General features: G+C 43.0%; 1 protein-coding gene across 1 annotated transcript in view; it reads left to right on the top strand.

The window, feature by feature from the left end:
* Window positions 1–13,926: 13,926 nt before the first annotated feature.
* snx25 (sorting nexin 25) overlaps window positions 13,927–19,732 on the top strand; it is a 50,230-nt gene continuing 44,424 nt past the window's right edge. The window contains 3 exon segments of the mRNA XM_080774426.1: window positions 13,927–14,486; window positions 17,070–17,370; window positions 17,373–17,449. Of these exon segments, the coding sequence (XP_080630552.1) occupies window positions 17,136–17,370; window positions 17,373–17,449 (312 nt within the window). The 5' untranslated portion in view covers window positions 13,927–14,486; window positions 17,070–17,135.

Here is a 19,732-nt window from a genome sequence, read left to right as displayed (position 1 = left end):
CCGAACTACAACATGACGTCACTGAGGTGACCACCGAACTACAACATGACGTCACTGAGGTGACCTGCACCGAACTACAACATGACGTCACTGAGGTGACCACCGAACTACAACATGACGTCACTGAGGTGACCTGCACCGAACTACAACATGACGTCACTGAGGTGACCTGCACCGAACTACAACATGCCGTCACTGAGGTGACCACCGAACTACAACATGACGTCACTTAGGTGACCACTGAACTACAACATGACGTCACTGAGGGTGACCACCAAACTACAACATGACGTCACTGAGGTGACCACCGAACTACAACATGACGTCACTGAGGTGACCACCGAACTACAACATGACGTCACTGAGGGTGACCACCGAACTACAACATGACGTCACTGAGCCGCGGTGAAGAGCAAACCACCGCCACCGCTCCAGCCCTTCTCTCTGTTTTTACTCACCACCGCTCAACGTTATTACAGCTCCGGTGGTCAGCTAACCTTTACGCGTTCAGCTTCCTCGGTCTCAACTGCGCATGTTTCCTTCCTTCCTTGCTTCCAGGGAGCAACATGGAGTCGCGCTTCCTAACCTCTAACGACCGCGTGGGAGAGAGAGAGAGAGACATTCATTCTACACTGTGTCCGCTGTGAGCATATAGGATTTGATTCGTGGTTTTGTTTTCAGCAGCAGCAGCGCCCAAACATTCAGGGGGTCGTGACTCTGTAACTGGGATCCAGAAAAGGCCACACTTTCAAATATTCCACTGCCCGCTGGATTAATATCAACGCGCGCGTTGCCATTTGGGATCATTGTTTTTTTGTTTTGCCTTTTTTTGCCATTTTCCTCCATCTTGTTTTTTTCTTTTTCCTTCCAATGGGGGGGGGGGGGGGGGGGGGGGGATGCATAAAGGCAATCAGCGGCCGCTGGTGTTGGCGACCGGTTGCAATACTTTGTAGCAAATCATAGCAAATCTGTGTTTGTGGGATAGAAAAGGTAAATCATAGGCACTGTCGTCCTCTTGGTTAGGGTAAAATAATGACTCAAATAATATATATATATATATATATATATATATATACACCTTAATTCTTCTGTCCGTCTGTCCGTCCGTCCGTCTTGCGTCTCCTGTCTGTCTTTCCTGTCTGGAGACTCTCAGGACCATTGCTATGTATTCAGGAACACACAGACAAACACAGATAGTTTGGATGGACAGGAGGCGGACAGGAGACGGACCGACAGACAGACTGACTGACGGACAGACTGTCACTGACAGACACACTTGAAACATGGTGGAACTGACCGACCGACAGACTGACTGACTGACTGACCGACAGACAGACTGACAGACTGTCACTGACGGACAGACTGTCACTGACAGACACACTTGAAACATAGAGGAACAGACGGACCGACAGACAGACTGACTGACTGTCACTGACCGACACACATGTGTACATGGTGGAACTGACTGACAGACTGACTGATCGACCGACAGACAGACAGACAGACTGACCGACCAACTGACAGACAGACAGACAGACAGACAGACAGACAGACAGACAGACAGACTGACAGACTGACTGACTGACTGACTGACAGACAGACAGACTGACTGACTGACTGACTGACTGACTGACTGACTGACTGTCACTGACGGACACAGACCGACTGACGAGGCTGACCTGCTGTGAACATGTATTCACTTATTTTCTCCCTTTTTGTCTGCTCGACTTTTTTTTTTTAAACATTGTACATTAGATGATTTATTGCGTACAATTATGCAAGCCTGCTTCTGCACCTTATGGCCAGCACTGGTGTGTGCCTGCGTGTGTGTGTGCCTGCGTGTGCGTGTGTGCGTGTGCGTGTGTGCGTGTGTGCCTGAGAGAGAGAGAGAGAGAGAGAGAGAGAATGAGACAAACCTCACACTGAGGATACTTCTTGTACGTGTCTCGTGTTTCATAGTACGTGTCTTGTTCTTGACGTGCCTATAGAGCGGCGCAGTCCCTCCCCCTTTTCAGAGCGACGAGCGGCCCAGGAAATGGTTCTCCGTTCATTTTCTCCCATATAGGCTTTTCCTAAAGTATTTATTTAAAGACGGTTATACGCCGCTGGACAAAGCCAACTCGGATCGTGACAAATCATGACAATGAACACAATGTTTTGGGCCGGCGGTCAAATCATTTATAAGAAGAAAAACAAAAACAAAAAAGTGTTGTAACCTTGCCGTTTTTTTTTTCTACTTTCTAATTATTTGTTTGGCCCCGAAAACATTGTGTTTGTTGTCATGATTTGTCACGACAAGAGTTGTCTTTGTCCAGCGGCGTATAAACGTCTTTAAATAAATACTTTCTGAAAAGTCTATGAGGGGAAAATGAACGGGGATTTCTTTTCCGGGTCTCTCGAGGGGGGGCGGGGGGGGGGGGGGACGGGACTGCGACGCTCTATTGCTTCAGACAGAGGTTCTCAAAGTTGGGATTCAGCGAGCCCTCTGGGGGTTCCAAATGGACCCTAACAAGGTCCGTAACTCTGAGAGTGTTCGAAATGGAACCAAATGGACCCATTTCGGGTACACTTGGTTTCATTCACACACCACTGCATGTCGGGCCCTTTAACACATTTTGGGCGGGAACCCCTTTTGGTGTTATTTTTTTTGGACGAAATAGCCGAAAACTTCTCCCTCTTACCAAACACGGGGAACCCTGAGAAGGGAACCAAACAAACACCCCAAAGGAGTGGGGACTATTCTATCCTATCCTGTGGGGACTATTCTATCCTAGGGAGTGGGGAGGAGTCCTGGGGACTATTCTATCCTATCCTGTGGGGACTATTCTATCCTAGGGAGTGGGGAGGAATCCTGGGGACTATTCTATCCTATCCTGTGGGGACTATTCTATCCTAGGGAGTGGGGAGGAATCCTGGGGACTATTCTATCCTATCCTGTGGGGACTATTCTATCCTAGGGAGTGGGGAGGAGTCCTGGGGACTATTCTATTCTAGCAGTGGTCTTCAACCTTTTTCAAATCAAAGTCAGCAAATGTGACCGGATTTGACTGAGAGACTGCCATCGTGCAGATTCCAGCTTTTCACCAGAGGAGAAAAACTTTTTCTTTTTTTTTTTTTTTTCCAAAAATGAGTTTATAGCACAGGCAGACTATTCACATACTAGAGCATGAAGTAAAAGATCGACATGTAATTATGAAATAAATGCCCAAACATGTAGCTATAGGTGTAATGTTAGAGACCACAGAAGACATGTAAATATGAAATAAATGCTTAAACATGTAGCTGTAGGTGTAATGTTAGAGACCACAGAAGACATGTAAATATGAAATAAATGCTTAAACATGTAGCTATAGGTGTAATGTTAGAGACCACAGAAGACATGTAAATATGAAATGAATGCTTAAACATGTAGCTATAGGTGTAATGTTAGAGACCACAGAAGACATGTAGATATGAAATAAATGCTTAAACATGTAGCTATAGGTGTAATGTTAGAGTCCACAGAAGACATGTAAATATGAAATAAATGCTTAAACATGTAGCTAGGTGTAATGTTAGAGTCCACAGAAGTGAACCTTTCAAGCCTGTTTTCTCAACTCGCTGTTTCTCTGCCAGACATTACTCTATAAGCCATATCTCCAAAACTGGTGGGTCAAACTGAACAACCAATATGTCAATTTGAAGCTTTATGATTCCCTGCTTTCGAAAACGAAAATTCAAAAAAAGTCCAATGGCAGTCCCTCAGTCAAATGTAGTCACAAATGAAATGTACAACATTATGTCATCAAACGGACCCCTACTGTACACGCTACGAGTTGGCAGTTCACGTTAGGCGCCCCTCAATTCACACAAGTGTGACTTTTTGAGTGGTGCAACCACGAGGGTGCAGCCACTCCAATGCCCAGCTTTGTCTGTCTGTCTGTCTGTCTGTCTGTCTGTCTGTCTGTCTGTCTGTCTGTCTGTCTGTCTGTCTGTCTGTCTGTCTGTCTGCCTGTCTGTCTGTCTGTCTGTCTGTCTGTCTGCACGTACGTATGTATGTTTTTTTAATTCCAAGGACCACCATAACTCAGTATGTACAAACGGAACCAAATGGAACCAAATGGACCACCACTGTAAGAGTTGCAGACCTGTAAGGGTCCATTTGGAAAGGCCGAAGGTCACTTTGAGATCCACTGCAATAATATGTATATGCAATACTGTATGATTGAATTTGTGTTTAATTTTTTTTATAATGAAGCGTTTTTTATTTTATTTTTTTATGTATAATATATATATATATATATAGCCAGGAGCGTTCGAGGGAACCGTTAAATAATCTGAATCGGGTGTATCTCTGTTGTGTAAAAAGTGTTCCAATGGATCCAATTTAGTTTTATTTAGTCGCAAGCTCTTGTTAAAACCATTCCCATTTTTACGTATTTACTGCCTTACGCCAGCACCTCACCAACACTGCTGTGCGCCCTGTCCTGTTTTGTATAAAACCCACTGCCCGCCAGGATTAATTAATCTATTTATCGCGCATTGCCAAGGTTTTTTCTCCCTTTCAAGCCTTATTTTGAACAGCCAAATATCCGTAACCGGATGTTACGAACTTACGTCGATGTCGTAATGCTGTGTGTGGTTGTCTCGACCGGTCGTTGTTCTCTCGCTCCGGTGCGGAGAAAGAACCCGACCGCGAGTATCACAGCGCCTCCTGCTGTCGGCCGTTGGGAAAAAACCTCGTTTTCACCAGAAACGACATTCGTGTCGCCGATTTGGAGATCCAGGCCGTTGGAAGCAGCACGCAGAGTGCCAGTGGATTGCGCGCGCATCTTCAAAAGAATGGCCACTGTCGCACTTTACACTGTGGATGCTAACGAGAGACTGCTATCGATGCGATCCGATCAAAAACATGGATTAAAGAATATAAAGGCTATAAAAAGCTGTTGGCGGTCTGCCAGACTAAAGTTAATCTACGCGTTCTAGACACTTCTGGCGGGCTCCGTGTGAAACACGTTTAACCTATTCAATAATTATAAAGGCCTCGCGACACGTCGTATAAACTTGTGAACCGGCTATTTTTGGTACACAGTGACGGACATTAACACATCTAGTACAGGAAGTGCATCAAAATAGACGCTCCGGGGTGCCAGAGTAGTCGCCAGAGTAGTGATCGCTTTTACTCTGAAAGCCATGAACCGGAAACACTTTCTTAAAAAAGTTGACTGACAAAGTGACCCTCACAATCCCCGATCATCTTAATAATATATTCATATACGCTCCAAAAAGCGTTCATATTTTGCGGGAGAGACGGATGAGGAGCAGAAATGAAGCACAGAGCGTTAGCATACGGCAAGCGAAAAGCGAAATGCCAAAAAAAAAAAATAGGAATAATTCTGAATATTCTTACCTCGCCCCGTGTCGTTTGGACGTCGCTATAGGACGTCCACAGACGTCGACGGCACCTCTCGGTTCCAATCCTTATGACGTTTCTAGGCGTCCTATGTACAGAAAGTACCAGAAACATGAACATATAAAGGTTTTAATAATCATAGGAACAACAACAACAACCACTACCAATTATTTATTTGTCTCCAAATGCTTGTTGTCACTAAACCTTGTATCTTCATATTTCATCTAAAAAAAACTATTTCTATTTTTCACTCTTCTTGACATCATGCCCAAAAATGGGGCGCTCGGTTGAAAGTGGATCAGTGTTTGTTACTGTTTGCGAACGCAGTGAGCACTTACTATGAGACCTAGCAGATCATGTCTGTCTGTCTGTCTGTCTGTCCGTGTGTCACACTTTTGTGCCCATATATGGAGCTGCTTTGGGGACTCCTTATATGGTTATGGCTGAGTCATGGTGACATGAGTGTGATGGCGTGGTCCAACTTGTGCCCATATATGGAGCTGCTTTGGGGAATCCTTATATGGTTATGGCTGAGTTAAAAACTTAACTTAAAAATAACTTAACTTAAATATGTACGAGCTGCGTTCGCTTCCCGCGTTTGCGCGTCTTACTGGTATAAGTGTCTACAGGTTTTTTTGGCTTGTGACTAAATAACTACATTGGATAAGCTGGAATACAGGTTATTATTATTTTTGTCGTGAAAAGTAATACAAAGCAAAGAAAAATGCACTTATAGGTTTCCCTTAAAGGTAGAGTAAGTGATTTCACTCAAAAAACCTTAGGTTTCGTTTTTGGCTGTGGGACCTAAGCCTTCGTCCAATCAGGATAGAGAGTCAAAAACGAAGCCTAAGGTTTTTTGACCCCCAGGGGTTAACTGGGGACAGGGAGGAACTCCTTATATGGTCAGCACACTCTATAGTAGAGAGGATTATCACAACAAAACAAAAAAATAAGTGATATTTGAATTAAGTGAAATCACTTACCTTTAAAGACATTAGCTACACGTACAATAATGTGACCGGCATAAAATCTGATTAATATATGAATTGGAATCCCAAAGGAATCTGTTGTCTTTTTAAAAGGCCGGAAGCACTTATAGCTATCACGTGGTGAGATGATCGATGATAAGTTATCTTTGTTGCAGATGTTTAACCCATTTTGCGCGGGAAACCCCTTTCGGTGTTAGCATCATGTCATGCTTTAGCTATTGAAAAATTGCAGATCTACAAGCTCATAGCGCGCCACCGAGTGGCGCGCTACGAGCTTGTATAGGTCTGCTATTTTTGAAAAATCGAAAGAACGACTGACATTTTTTTAGAATCTGATCTCAGGTCAGAATGGGTTAATCAAGACCAGTGTGTGTGTCCAGTGGAAACCTCGTATGAATCTGATCTCGGGTCAGAATGGGTTAAGTTACACTATCGAGCCGTACACGTCCAAAAAACGCCATCCTCGCCGATCCAAGGACCTGCGAAATGACGTCATTTTGTAGTTTTTGCCTGCGAAATGACGTCATTTTGTAGGTTTTTTTTGCCTGCAGCCAGGTCTACTGAGGTGCCCGAAAACATGCCGGCACAAAAAGTGTACCCCCCCATGGGTCTACTTTACAGTTGGTAATGTATACTGTATATGACATAATCATGATATATACATCATAAACCCCACAGATCGGCTCATCTATACAAACTCACAGATGTGAGCCTATCGTGACACGCTGGGTTATGATTATGAATGATATATTTATATACAGTTGCAGGCAATATTATAATCGTTGTAGGAGAATGAATGCCAACAACGTGGTTTTTTATAGCTATATGTATGTTATACATATATATATATGTATGTATATATACATATATATATAAATATAACATATATATATGTATGTATACTATAGTATATATATATACTATAGCCTACACACATTCTGGCCAGATGTACCTGAACTTTGCTTCATATATCAGCAGACAGCACAACATATTTAATCATTTTTAAATATTAAAAAGTGATTTAAAAGGTTAAAAAAAAAAGAAATAAAATTACACATGTTGATAATTCAAACGGGGTTTAAATGTTTTAATTTGTAGTAATTGCACTTAGAAATTGCACTCAGAGATTGTATTACGGCTAGTGTACTGGAAAAGACTGAAGCCAATGAATTGCAACGTCGAATAATCGTGGACCAATAATTGCGATAGAAATTTTTCCAGGTCCCTTTTCATACGTTTCTCTCCAAAGTGCCTGTAATGAGATGGTTGAATTAGTGATTCCTTTACTATAGAGCCCAAATCACAGGTTTAATTACTAGTGATTCCTTCACACTAGAGCCCAATGAGATGGGTAAATTGGGTAATATATTGATATTATTGAGCAATAGGACTTTCTTATTGGTTGGCTGACCGACGGTGCTAACAATCTGCTTCCTTGTTTACTTCCCACATTCATGAATCACGTCGTCACTGACTCACTAGTAATATTATCAACACTTCTTCCTTAAGTCAAACTATGAGGAATTAAAAGACACACGGCATGGTTAACCTTTCACTGCTGCCACCCAGTGAAGGTTTCTCTAACTGCAGAAGCCGTTTTCTGCAGTAGCTGACGAAAACTACACAGTAGCGTTCAATGAAAGCTGCATATTGTTGCTTTTCGGAAAAACAGAAACCAAACTCTTATCTCCACATTTGATTAGTTTGGGTTTTCGTAAATTATGCCTGATCATAAAGTACACTAATAATCACAGCGGGTCACACGAAAGCCATCGCGAATCGACATATAGTTTTGTGCTACTTTTGCCTCTTTTGAATTTGACTACTGAAAAGTCACAGTTTTGGACAAACTTATTATGTGACCAGATTTGACTTGACACTTGAGTCATCGTTGCGATCCTCCAACCTCCTCTTTTCACCAGAGGAGAAAAACTGAATGTATTTATAATTATGTTGTATCCAAAAATGGAGTTAATACCACAGGCAGAACAGACTCTTCACATACATATAGAGTGTCTGAAATAAATGTCAGAGCTGAAATCGACATGTAAATATGAAATAAATGCTTAAACGTGTAGTAATGTTATATATAGAGACCACAGCACAGCAGAAGTGCACCCTTTCCAGCCTGTTCTCTCAACTCAACTCGCTGTTTCAGAGACATTACTCTGTCTAATATAAGCCATATCTCCAGAACTGCTGTGTCAAACTGAGCAACCAATATGTCAATGTGAAGCTATATGATTCCCTGCTTTCGCAGCATGACATTCAACAAAGTAATAATTATCTAGTTACCGGCTGCACAGTCATTCACATATGAGGTCTCCTGTGGATTTAATCCTTTCAATATATCTTCCAGTGGGTTAATTAATGACAACGTTAAGTCCATATCCTTTGTTTTAATAATTGTTTGTTTGCTGGTGTGTCTTTAGGCAAGGGGGGGGGGGGGGGGGGTGGGGGCTTCTACTCACAAGAGTAATACAATTATTATTGCCAGTAAAGTATGGAGGGACGTCTTATCTGCACATTGTCATGTGGTAACTATCATACCTATTACCTTTTGGATCAACTTGTAAATCTGAATAATAAAGATTGTTGTTTTTTAATTACCGTTTGTTTTCTTTTTCTGTTCTTTTTTTAATATTATTATTGCGAACGCAGTGATTGCGAACGCAATGAGCACTTACTATGAGACCTAGCAGATCATGTCTGTGTGTGTGTCTGTCTGTCTGTCTGTCTGTCTGTCCCGCTATCCAAATATGGAGTGTGTTGCATCAGCAATCACTCAGCTCCATATATGGGCACAAAAGGGGCCAGGTCCACTCAGCTCCATATATGGGCACAAAAGGGGCCAGGTCCACTCAGCTCCATATATGGGCACAAAAGGGGCCAGTGATTTGTTTGTTGTGGACCTGGCCCCTTTTGTGCCCATATATGGAGCTGAGTTGTTATTGCAATGTACGATCTGCGTTCGCTTCCCGCGTTCGCGCGTCTTACTCGTTGTTCTATACCTTCATTGAATGGATGAGCCCCTTGATATGTCTCATGACTCTCATCTCATTTTAGAGGGGGTCCTCAACACGGATACATTACAGTATATATACATAGTACGTATACAGTTCACAAAACAACACATCCCGCCCGCCCTGCATCCTCCTGCTCACTTCACTGGCTCCCCGCGGCCCGCCGCGTTCCGGACACAGTACAGAATATCCAATGCGTCCACGGAAACGCCCCCCCCCCTCTACCTCAAAGAACGAGTCTCCCCGAAACCCTCCTCAGGGGCGGAAACTCCGTGGGTTCAGAGGCGCGGCTGAACCCACTGGCATTTTGGCAAAGGCGCGACTGAACCCACTGTTTATCATTGATCATGTTGAAATGTTGCTGAAACAATTTAATGTGTTCTTCGTTGTGAACTGAAACACTGTGTTCATTAACAAACTGTAAATAATGTACCAACCTTTTTCCACCGCTGGGGGGGGGAGGGGGCGTGGCTGCATGAACCCCCTGCCGTTATAAGAACTTTCCGTCAGAATGGGTTAAGTTACACTATCGAGCCGTACACGTCCAAAAAACGCCATCCTCGCCGATCCAAGGACCTGCGAAATGACGTCATTTTGTAGTTTTTGCCTGCGAAATGACGTAATTTTGTAGTTTTTTGCCTGCAGCCAGGTCTACTGAGGTGCCCGAAAACATGCCGGCACAAAAAGTGTACCCCCCCATGGGTCTACTTTACAGTTGGTAATGTATACTGTATATGACATAATCATGATATATACATCATAAACCCCACAGATCGGCTCATCTATACAAACTCACAGATGTGAGCCTATCGTGACACGCTGGGTTATGATTATGAATGATATATTTATATACAGTTGCAGGCAATATTATAATCGTTGTAGGAGAATGAATGCCAACAACGTGGTTTTTTATAGCTATATGTATGTTATACATATATATGTATGTATATATACATATATATATAAATATAACATATATATATGTATGTATACTATAGTATATATATACTATAGCCTACACACATTCTGGCCAGATGTACCTGCACTTTGCTTCATATATCAGCAGACAGCACAACATATTTAATCATTTTTAAATATTAAAAAGTGATTTAAAAGGTTAAAAAAAAAGAAATACAATTACACATGTTGATAATTCAAACGGGGTTTAAATGTTTTAATTTGTAGTAATTGCACTTAGAAATTGCACTCAGAGATTGTATTACGGCTAGTGTACTGGAAAAGACTGAAGCCAATGAATTGCAACGTCGAATAATCGTGGACCAATAATTGTGATAGAAATTTTTCCAGGTCCCTTTTCATACGTTTCTCTCCAAAGTGCCTGTAATGAGATGGTTGAATTAGTGATTCCTTTACTATAGAGCCCAAATCACAGGTTTAATTACTAGTGATTCCTTCACACTAGAGCCCAATGAGATGGGTAAATTGGGTAATATATTGATATTATTGAGCAATAGGACTTTCTTATTGGTTGGCTGACCGACGGTGCTAACAATCTGCTTCCTTGTTTACTTCCCACATTCATGAATCACGTCGTCACTGACTCACTAGTAATATTATCAACACTTCTTCCTTAAGTCAAACTATGAGGAATTAAAAGACACACGGCATGGTTAACCTTTCACTGCTGCCACCCAGTGGAGGTTTCTCTAACTGCAGAAGCCGTTGTCTGCAGTAGCTGACGAAAACTACACAGTAGCGTTCAATGAAAGCTGCATATTGTTGCTTTTCGTAAAAACAGAAACCAACCTCTTATCTCCACATTTGATTAGTTTGGGTTTTCGTAAATTATGCCTGATCATAAACTACACTAATAATCACAGCGGGTCACACGAAAGCCATCGCCAATCGACATATAGTTTTGTGCTACTTTTGCCTCTTTTGAATTTGACTACTGAAAAGTCACAGTTTTGGACAAACTTATTATGTGACCAGATTTGACTTGACACTTGAGTCATCGTTGCAATCCTCCAACCTCCTCTTTTCACCAGAGGAGAGAAACTGAATGTATTTATAATTATGTTGTATCCAAAAATGGAGTTAATACCACAGGCAGAACAGACTCTTCACATGCATATAGAGTGTGTCTGAAATAAATGTCAGAGCTGAAATCGACATGTAAATATGAAATAAATGCTTAAACGTGTAGTAATGTTATATATAGAGACCACAGCACAGCAGAAGTGCACCCTTTCCAGCCTGTTCTCTCAACTCAACTCGCTGTTTCAGAGACATTACTCTGTCTAATATAAGCCATATCTCCAGAACTGCTGTGTCAAACTGAGCAACCGATATGTCAATGTGAAGCTATATGATTCCCTGCTTTCGCAGCATGACATTCAACAAGATAATAATTATCTAGTTACCGGCTGCACAGTCATTCACATATGAGGTCTCCTGTGGATTTAATCCTTTCAATATATCTTCCAGTGGGTTAATTAATGACAACGTTAAGTCCATATCCTTTGTTTTAATAATTGTTTGTTTGCTGGTGTGTCTTTAGGCGAGGGGGGGAGGGGGGTGGGGGCTTCTACTCACAAGAGTAGGCCTAATACAATTATTATTGCCAGTAAAGTATGGAGGGACGTCTTATCTGCACATTGTCATGTGGTAACTATCATACCTATTACCTTTTGGATCAACTTGTAAATCTGAATAATAAAGATTGTTGTTTTTTAATTACCGTTTGTTTTCTTTTTCTGTTCTTTTTTTAATATTATTATTGCGAACGCAGTGATTGCGAACGCAATGAGCACTTACTATGAGACCTAGCAGATCATGTCTGTGTGTGTGTCTGTCTGTCTGTCTGTCTGTCTGTCCCGCTATCCAAATATGGAGTGTGTTGCATCAGCAATCACTCAGCTCCATATATGGGCACAAAAGGGGCCAGGTCCACTCAGCTCCATATATGGGCACAAAAGGGGCCAGTGATTTGTTTGTTGTGGACCTGGCCCCTTTTGTGCCCATATATGGAGCTGAGTTGTTATTGCAATGTACGATCTGCGTTCGCTTCCCGCGTTTGCGCGTCCTACTCGTTGTTATATACCTTCATTGAATGGATGAGCCCCTTGATATGTCTCATCTCATTTTAGAGGGGGTCCTCAACACAGGGGGGGGGGGGGGGTTCGGTGGCCAATTAAAAATATCATCTTTGGGGTCCTTGACATGAAATATTGAGCACCACTGATACAGAAACAGGTATTTCAGAAAACGTCAGAATTTAGAAGACTTTTTTTCCCCTCGACGTCAGGCCCAAATGGGACACTAAATTCAGCATTTTTCTAGTTTCTATATGGTTTATGTTGCAACAGTATTATAAGCTGTTCGGCCTGCAGATGTCTCTCTCTCTCTGTCTCTCTCTCTCTGTCGCTTTCACTTCTCATTTGTCAGCTTCCCATTTGTCTCTCACATGTCACATGTCCTCATGTGGATGGTTACCATGACAACTGTGAACCACAGGGAGGCCACTTGATTGATTGAAGTAGGATTTATTAACAGTTTGCAGAATTACAGTAGCCTATACATTTCAAGCACAAACTCACTACAAAAGACTAACAGTCTTTTGTATTGAGTTTGTGCTTGAAATGTACTGTGAGTGTACGACCCAATAAAGCATTACACTTGTTTACAACAGCTAGGGTCCACTTTGTTCAATTCATCAAAACATTTAGAGACGTACAAATAGACACTTCTATTATAGTTAAAGAACAGAACAGGAATTCATCATAAAGGAAGCAAAAAGGGAAAAGAAACATATACAGTGAGGGGAAAGGGGGGGGGATTCAGATTTTACAGGGGCCAGTTTCAAATTGCAGCCGTCCGTATAGGTGCCCTTTGAGAGCGGTTTTGAAGGAGTCAAGGGATTCACATATCTTAATGACATTGAGGGGCTGTGGTACCAAGAAGAGGTGCATGCATAGTCGAATAAACCTTGTCTTCAGCCTCAAGGAAAAGTCTATAGCTATCCCTGCACTACTATTGGCAAACTGTTGTTAATAAAGTATTAAATCAACCAATATTATAGAAAGTTTACAGAAAAAACAAAAACAAACCCGACATCGCTTATAATAAGCGGACCTGGCAACGCCGAGTGGAATAGCCGCTAGGCTAGAGAGTGGCGACACGCTTTGATCTCACACCGGCTATAGTTCCAAACATTGGAACTATCCCGTTGAGACAGAACGAGCAACTTTCGCACTTTATTGTTTACACAAAGCGTGAGTCGACGCTTAACAGTGTCGCCACTTATTCCACTCGGGTCGGCCTCTTAACTCCCGGCCGCTGATTGGCCGAGGCCTTAACTCCGGCCGCTGATTGGCTGAGGGCCCGTCACGTGCGCAGAGGGTTTTTTTTGTGTCACGTCAGAGGCAGAGCAGTCAGTCAGTCAGTCAGAGAGAGAGAGAGAGAGAGCAACAATAACAAACTCTTAATTTTCCTCCTTTATCTTTTAATACAATTCCAGGAGACATTTTCTTTTTGGAGGAGGAGGAGGAGGAGGAGGCAGCCCCGACACACATTCTTTGTTGGATAAACAGTTTTATTTTAAAGAGACAAAGAAAATGTTTGTTTTGATGAAAAAGCAGCAGCTGCAGGGTCCGATATAAATTTAACACAGTATAGCTGCTGTCTGTCTGTCTGTCAGAGGGAGTCTGTAGGCTAGACACTGTTGTTTATTGCAAGCCTGTGTGTGTGTGTGTGTGTGTTGTTAAGCTAGCCTTTTAGCTGCTGATATATATGACGTGATAAACAACAGTGTTGCTGGTGTAGGTGGTGTAAGGTACGGACCTACAGGTTAAAGCTATAGGGTGCTAGGGTGCTATACGGACGCTAGGTTGACTGACAGGTTGCCATAGGGTGCTATGGACGCTAGGTTGCACCAACAGGTTGCTTATAGGGTGCTACTAGGGTGCTAGTATGGACGCTAGGTTGGACTAAACGGCGACCGCAAGGGACTAACCGGGGGGGATTATGGCAGCGGTGTCGCCGCCGGTGTGTGACTGACTGAGGGACATGCTGTCACTGACGTCGTGGAGGAAGAAAAAGAAGAAAGATGTCCATTTATAGGTAACGTTCTTTCTTCTCCCCCCCCCCCCCCCCAATGATAAGGTAGTTGTTTGTTTGTTTGACCTACTTTCCTTCTTACAGGCGTTTTGTTTGTGTATTATACCGTGTAGTGCAGTTAGTTAGTGTAATAATGAATACATACAGCCAGGGTTGGTTTGACGCTGACGGTCGCTGCTGGAAGAACTCCCAGCCTTTCCTCCTCTCTCTCCCCCACCTGTCTGTTCTCAAGGTGACAGTCAGGGTGGTGGGGGGGGGGGGGGGTGTTGCTCCATCCATCCATCCATCCATCCATCCCCCTCCCCTCTCCTCTCCTCTGTGGGGGTGACAGACGGATAGATCCCCCTCTCCTCTCCTCTCCTCTCCTCTCCTCTGTGGGGGTGACAGACAGATAGATCCTCCTCTCCTCTCCTCTCCTCTCCTCTCCTCTCCTCTCCTCTCCTCTCCTCTCCTCTCCTCTGTGGGGGTGACAGACAGATAGATCCTCTCCTCTCCTCTCCTCTCCTCTCCTCTCCTCTCCTCTCCTCTCCTCTCCTCTCCTCTCCTCTGTGGGGGTGACAGACAGATAGATCCTCTCCTCTCCTCTCCTCTCCTCTCCTCTGTGGGGGTGACAGACAGATAGATCCTCTCCTCTCCTCTCCTCTCCTCTCCTCTCCTCTCCTCTCCTCTCCTCTCCTCTCCTCTCCTCTCCTCTCCTCTCCTCTCCTCTCCTCTCCTCTCCTCTGTGGGGGTGACAGACAGATAGATCCTCTCCTCTCCTCTCCTCTCCTCTCCTCTCCTCTCCTCTGGGGAGGTGACAAGTGAGAGACAAGCCCCTACATCCTCAGCCGCCATCAGGGGGACTCGTCATTGGATGACTAAGAGGGCTGCGGCCCCGACGCTAAGAGGGGCCCGCCAGAACAGAACAGAACAGAACAGAACCGAACCGCAAAGCTGAGGAGGAGAATACTAACATGTCAGAGGAGGAGGAGCTGGTGGGGGGGATGGTATTCAACCGCACCAGAACCGGTATAAACAGTACCACCACCCCAGCTCTTTGACTGGATGGTATTCAACCGCACCAGAACCGGTATAAACAGTACCACCACCCCAGCTCTTTGAATGGAGGGTATTCAACACAGCCTGCATCCCATCCAGCCATTTCCCATGATCGCGGTGGTTTGACTCATAATTATGGATACAAAAAAAAAGAATCAAAACGCTAAATGTTGCTCATGCCGTCCAAATATTCCACATTTCTGCAGACAGTTTATTTACAGTATATAGTGACGACACAAAAGACAACTATAACTCCTTGACAATTATCGCTGAGAGAGAGAGAGAGAGAGAGACGGTAGACTTTTCATTGATATTTATTAATTACTGATTTAATTTTATTTCCCGGTATAGAGAGTGTCTCTGCCCTCTATAGCGGTCGCTGTATCGCCTTTAAAGGAACACCTTTAAGGTGTATTACTGGTTATTCTATACCACAGGTCGTTTGGAGGAAGCAATCTGATTGGTTGAAACAGCCTTCTAGCCGGTGGTTAAACCAGCACCGTTCACCACCTATAATCAAAACAAATAATTCAGCCGCTCTGTTCTCCCAGAGCGCTATAGCAAACTGGGTGGCTAGGCTATAGCTAGTTTTTTGGGACATTTGTGGTCGTAGTGACTACATTTGTCATTAAAAAAAAATATATTCTTTCAGAAATTTTCTTAGTTTTAAGGGTAACTGTGGTAGAATTGCAATATTACACTCGAGGGTGTGGTTAAAAGACCACTTTTTTTGAGGTTTGGGTTGTGAAGTTACTTTGCCATGATGCAACTCCAAATGTGGACAAGAAATAAAAAAAATACTGCTCCAGTGATTAGAAATTGATAATTCAAAATATGCTCCTCATTGACTTACATTGTAGCTAAAACAGCTCTCAAAGTCACTCTTTTAGTACGTAAACAAACACAAACAATGTTGATTCAGACAATATAGAGCATCACCAAAACTCATGTGGTTTTATTTTTCATAAAAATGTTAGATTCCTGTTGATTTTACTATTTGAAGATCTGGATCCACTGATCCAGTCCGGGTTTTCTTCCAATAAAATGGACAAATCAACAGGAAGATAACATTTTATGAAAAAATAAAACACATGAGTTAGCACTTCAGTGATGCTTGCGGAACTCGACTCCGTCTCGTCCTGACCGCATCCCTGTCGTGGCAATAATCACGTTAACCCACACCCCCTCGTGTAATATTGCTGGTTATTATTGTAGAGCGATTAGCAGCACCAGTGCCAACATATACTATATGGATGATGGTGGGGTCCATGAATGAATGCCCACCTCCTCCTCCTCCTCCTCCTCTTCCTCCTCCTCCTCTTCCTCTTCCTCTGCTGTTTTTCTTTTCTTTTTTGTTTTTCTCGTTTTTGTTTTTCTCGCTTTTGTTTTTGTTCTGTCCGTAACTAATGTTACTTTTAAAAAGGGTTACAGGCAAAATAAGCACCTTTTCGTGCTAAACTTGACCCTTTACAATCTGTCTTATAATGTAAAAAAAAAAATGTAAGTACCGAAATAAACGATTCATTCAATCATTCATTCATTCCTCAGCTAGCTAGCGTCATCATTGCACCACTGGTTGGCGGGAGAGACCCAGCCGTAAGCAGAGAGAGCCCCATGTCTGCCAACTCCTCCTCCTCCTCGCCCCCCCCTCCTCCCTCCTCCTCCACCATCGCCTCCATCGCCACCTCCAGGTTCGTGCCGGCCTTCTGCCTGGGCGCGGCGGCCGTGCTGGCGTTCCAGTTCGCCTGCGGCGGCCTGAGCGTCACCTCCTTCTTCCTGAAGCTCTTCGTCTACGCCTCCTTCGCCCTGCTCTGCTTCCTGGCGGGTGGCGCGGCTCTGCTGGCGCGCCGCAGCCGCCGCGGGCGCTCCGCTTCGACCGCGAGAGGAGGCGGCTGGCCGCGCAGCTGGAGTTCTTCAGCAAGCTCATGGTGAGAGAGAGAGAGGATCCTCCCTTCTAATTATTAAACCCATTCTGACCTGAGATCAGATTCATACGAGGTGTCCACTGGACACACACACTACTGGTCTGATTATAACCCATTCTGACCTGAGATCAGATTCATACGAGGTGTCCACTGGACACACACTACTGGTCTGATTATAACCCATTCTGACCTGAGATCAGATTCATACGAGGTTTTCCACTGGACACACACTACTGGTCTGATTATAACCCATTCTGACCTGAGATCAGATTCATACGAGGTTTCCACTGGACACACACTGGTCTGATTATAACCCATTCTGACCTGAGATCAGATTCTGAAAATGTCAGTCGCTCTTCGATAAAAAAAAAAAATAGCAGATCTACTCGGTGGCGCGCTATGAGCTTGTAGATCTGCTATTTTTCAATAGCACAGAAGCGAGAATCCTCCTAATGTCTTCTCATAAAGGTTATAATAGTTATCTAAAACTAACAAAAAATTAAAAAAAACATTTTAGTGAACAACTGAAACTAATAAACTAAAAAATAAATTACAAAACGATAACTAAACTGAAACTGTACATTGTGTGTCCTCAAAACTAACTGAAATGATAGACAAAATACCCTTAGGTTTGAGTTTTTATCAATATTTATATGCCTTTCGGATATTTATAATATAATCCTTTTAAATTCATTAGATTCATTTCCTCATTTCTCCAACAAGTTTTACGGCACTTTTCAGCACCGTATACGGCAGCTTGTAGCCACGCTAATCCTAACCCACAAATAAACCAAAGTACGAATAAAACTAAACTATAACTAAACTAAAAACTAAGCATTTTCACCAAAATAAAAACTAACAAACCCGCTCTAAAAAACTAACTAAAACTAACTGAAGTAGAAAAACACATGTCAAAACTAAACTATAATGAAAAAAAAAAAAAAAAAAACTATTATAACCTTGCTTCTCATGCACGTATTATAGCTGCTTTCCTCTCTTCTGAACGGTTAGGAATAGAGCACCGAAGTCTGACGTCACTTTCAGTAGAGGGCGTCAGTCCCCAGGTTCATGTATTTGTTTAGTTGCATTGAAATCCCCATTGAGGCGATTTTAGATCGCCTCATATAACAACTGTGTTTGAAAAATAAACATGTCACCCCGGCCGCTTCACTCACATGGATATGAAGAATCAACTGACTGAGAGAAAACGCTAATGTTACTGCTGCTGAATTAGTTAGATTGTCGCTAGAAGCAGACTGTATCATTATATGAGTGACTGACTGTTGCAAACGATACAGAGACACCTCCCTAACAATAACGCCGAGACAGCTTGTTTATTTTCGGACCACAACGCTTATAGTAGACGATATTAAGATCACCCCATGTTATTCTCCATAGAGAAATTACTTCCGCGAACCAGGGGAATCGTCGGGATGAGCGAGTTACGTCAGGACTTCGGTGCTCTATTACAACCCATTCTGACCTGAGATCAGATTCTAAAAAATGTCTTCTACATCCTGACAGTTTTCTGAAAAAGCTGTGTTTCTATGTGTCAGTGGTTCTTCGATTTTTCAGGCTAGTTTAAAGCATCATGTTATACTTTAGCTATTGAAAGATAGCAGATCTTCAAGCTCACGAGTGCCGCGCTATACGAGCTATGGACGTGCTATGAACTTGTATGTCTGCTATTCTTGAAAAATCGTGAAAATGTGCCTCAAATCTTTGAATATATATATATAATTATTCTTTCAGAGCGATACATTTTTAACTCAAATCTTTGCTTCTGTGAGGAGGTCCCTGGAACATACATATTTCAGATATGGGGGGGGGGGGGGGGGGGGGGGGTCGGTTGCCAATTACATATAATCTTTGCGATCCTTGACATGAAATATTGAGAACCACTGACAGAAACATGGGTTGTTTTTCCCAGAAAACTGATTTTAGAAGACATTTGTAGAATCGAACCACGTTGGGGTCAACATTTGACCCGGTGGGTCAAAGACCACAAACAACACACAGTGTTTTTACCTTTCAGCTCTGTAGGATAAAAGTTGAGAAATACTGAGCAAGGCTTGACCCATTCTGACCTGAGATCAGATTCATACGAGGTTTCCACTGACTGGACACACACTGGTCTGATTAACCCATTCTGACCTGAGATCAGATTTTAAAAATGTCAGTCGTTCTTCGATTAAAAAAGAAAATAGCAGACCTACAAGCTCGTAGCGCGCCACCGAGTGGCGCGCTACGAGCAGTCCGTGTGTCTGTCCGTGTGTCTGTCTGTCT

The sequence above is a fragment of the Protomyctophum bolini genome, assembly GCF_963924005.1.
Source record: "Protomyctophum bolini genome assembly, chromosome: 10".
In the NCBI taxonomy this organism is placed as follows: Eukaryota; Metazoa; Chordata; class Actinopteri; order Myctophiformes; family Myctophidae; genus Protomyctophum; species Protomyctophum bolini.
This window is presented reverse-complemented; position numbering and strand designations above follow the sequence as displayed.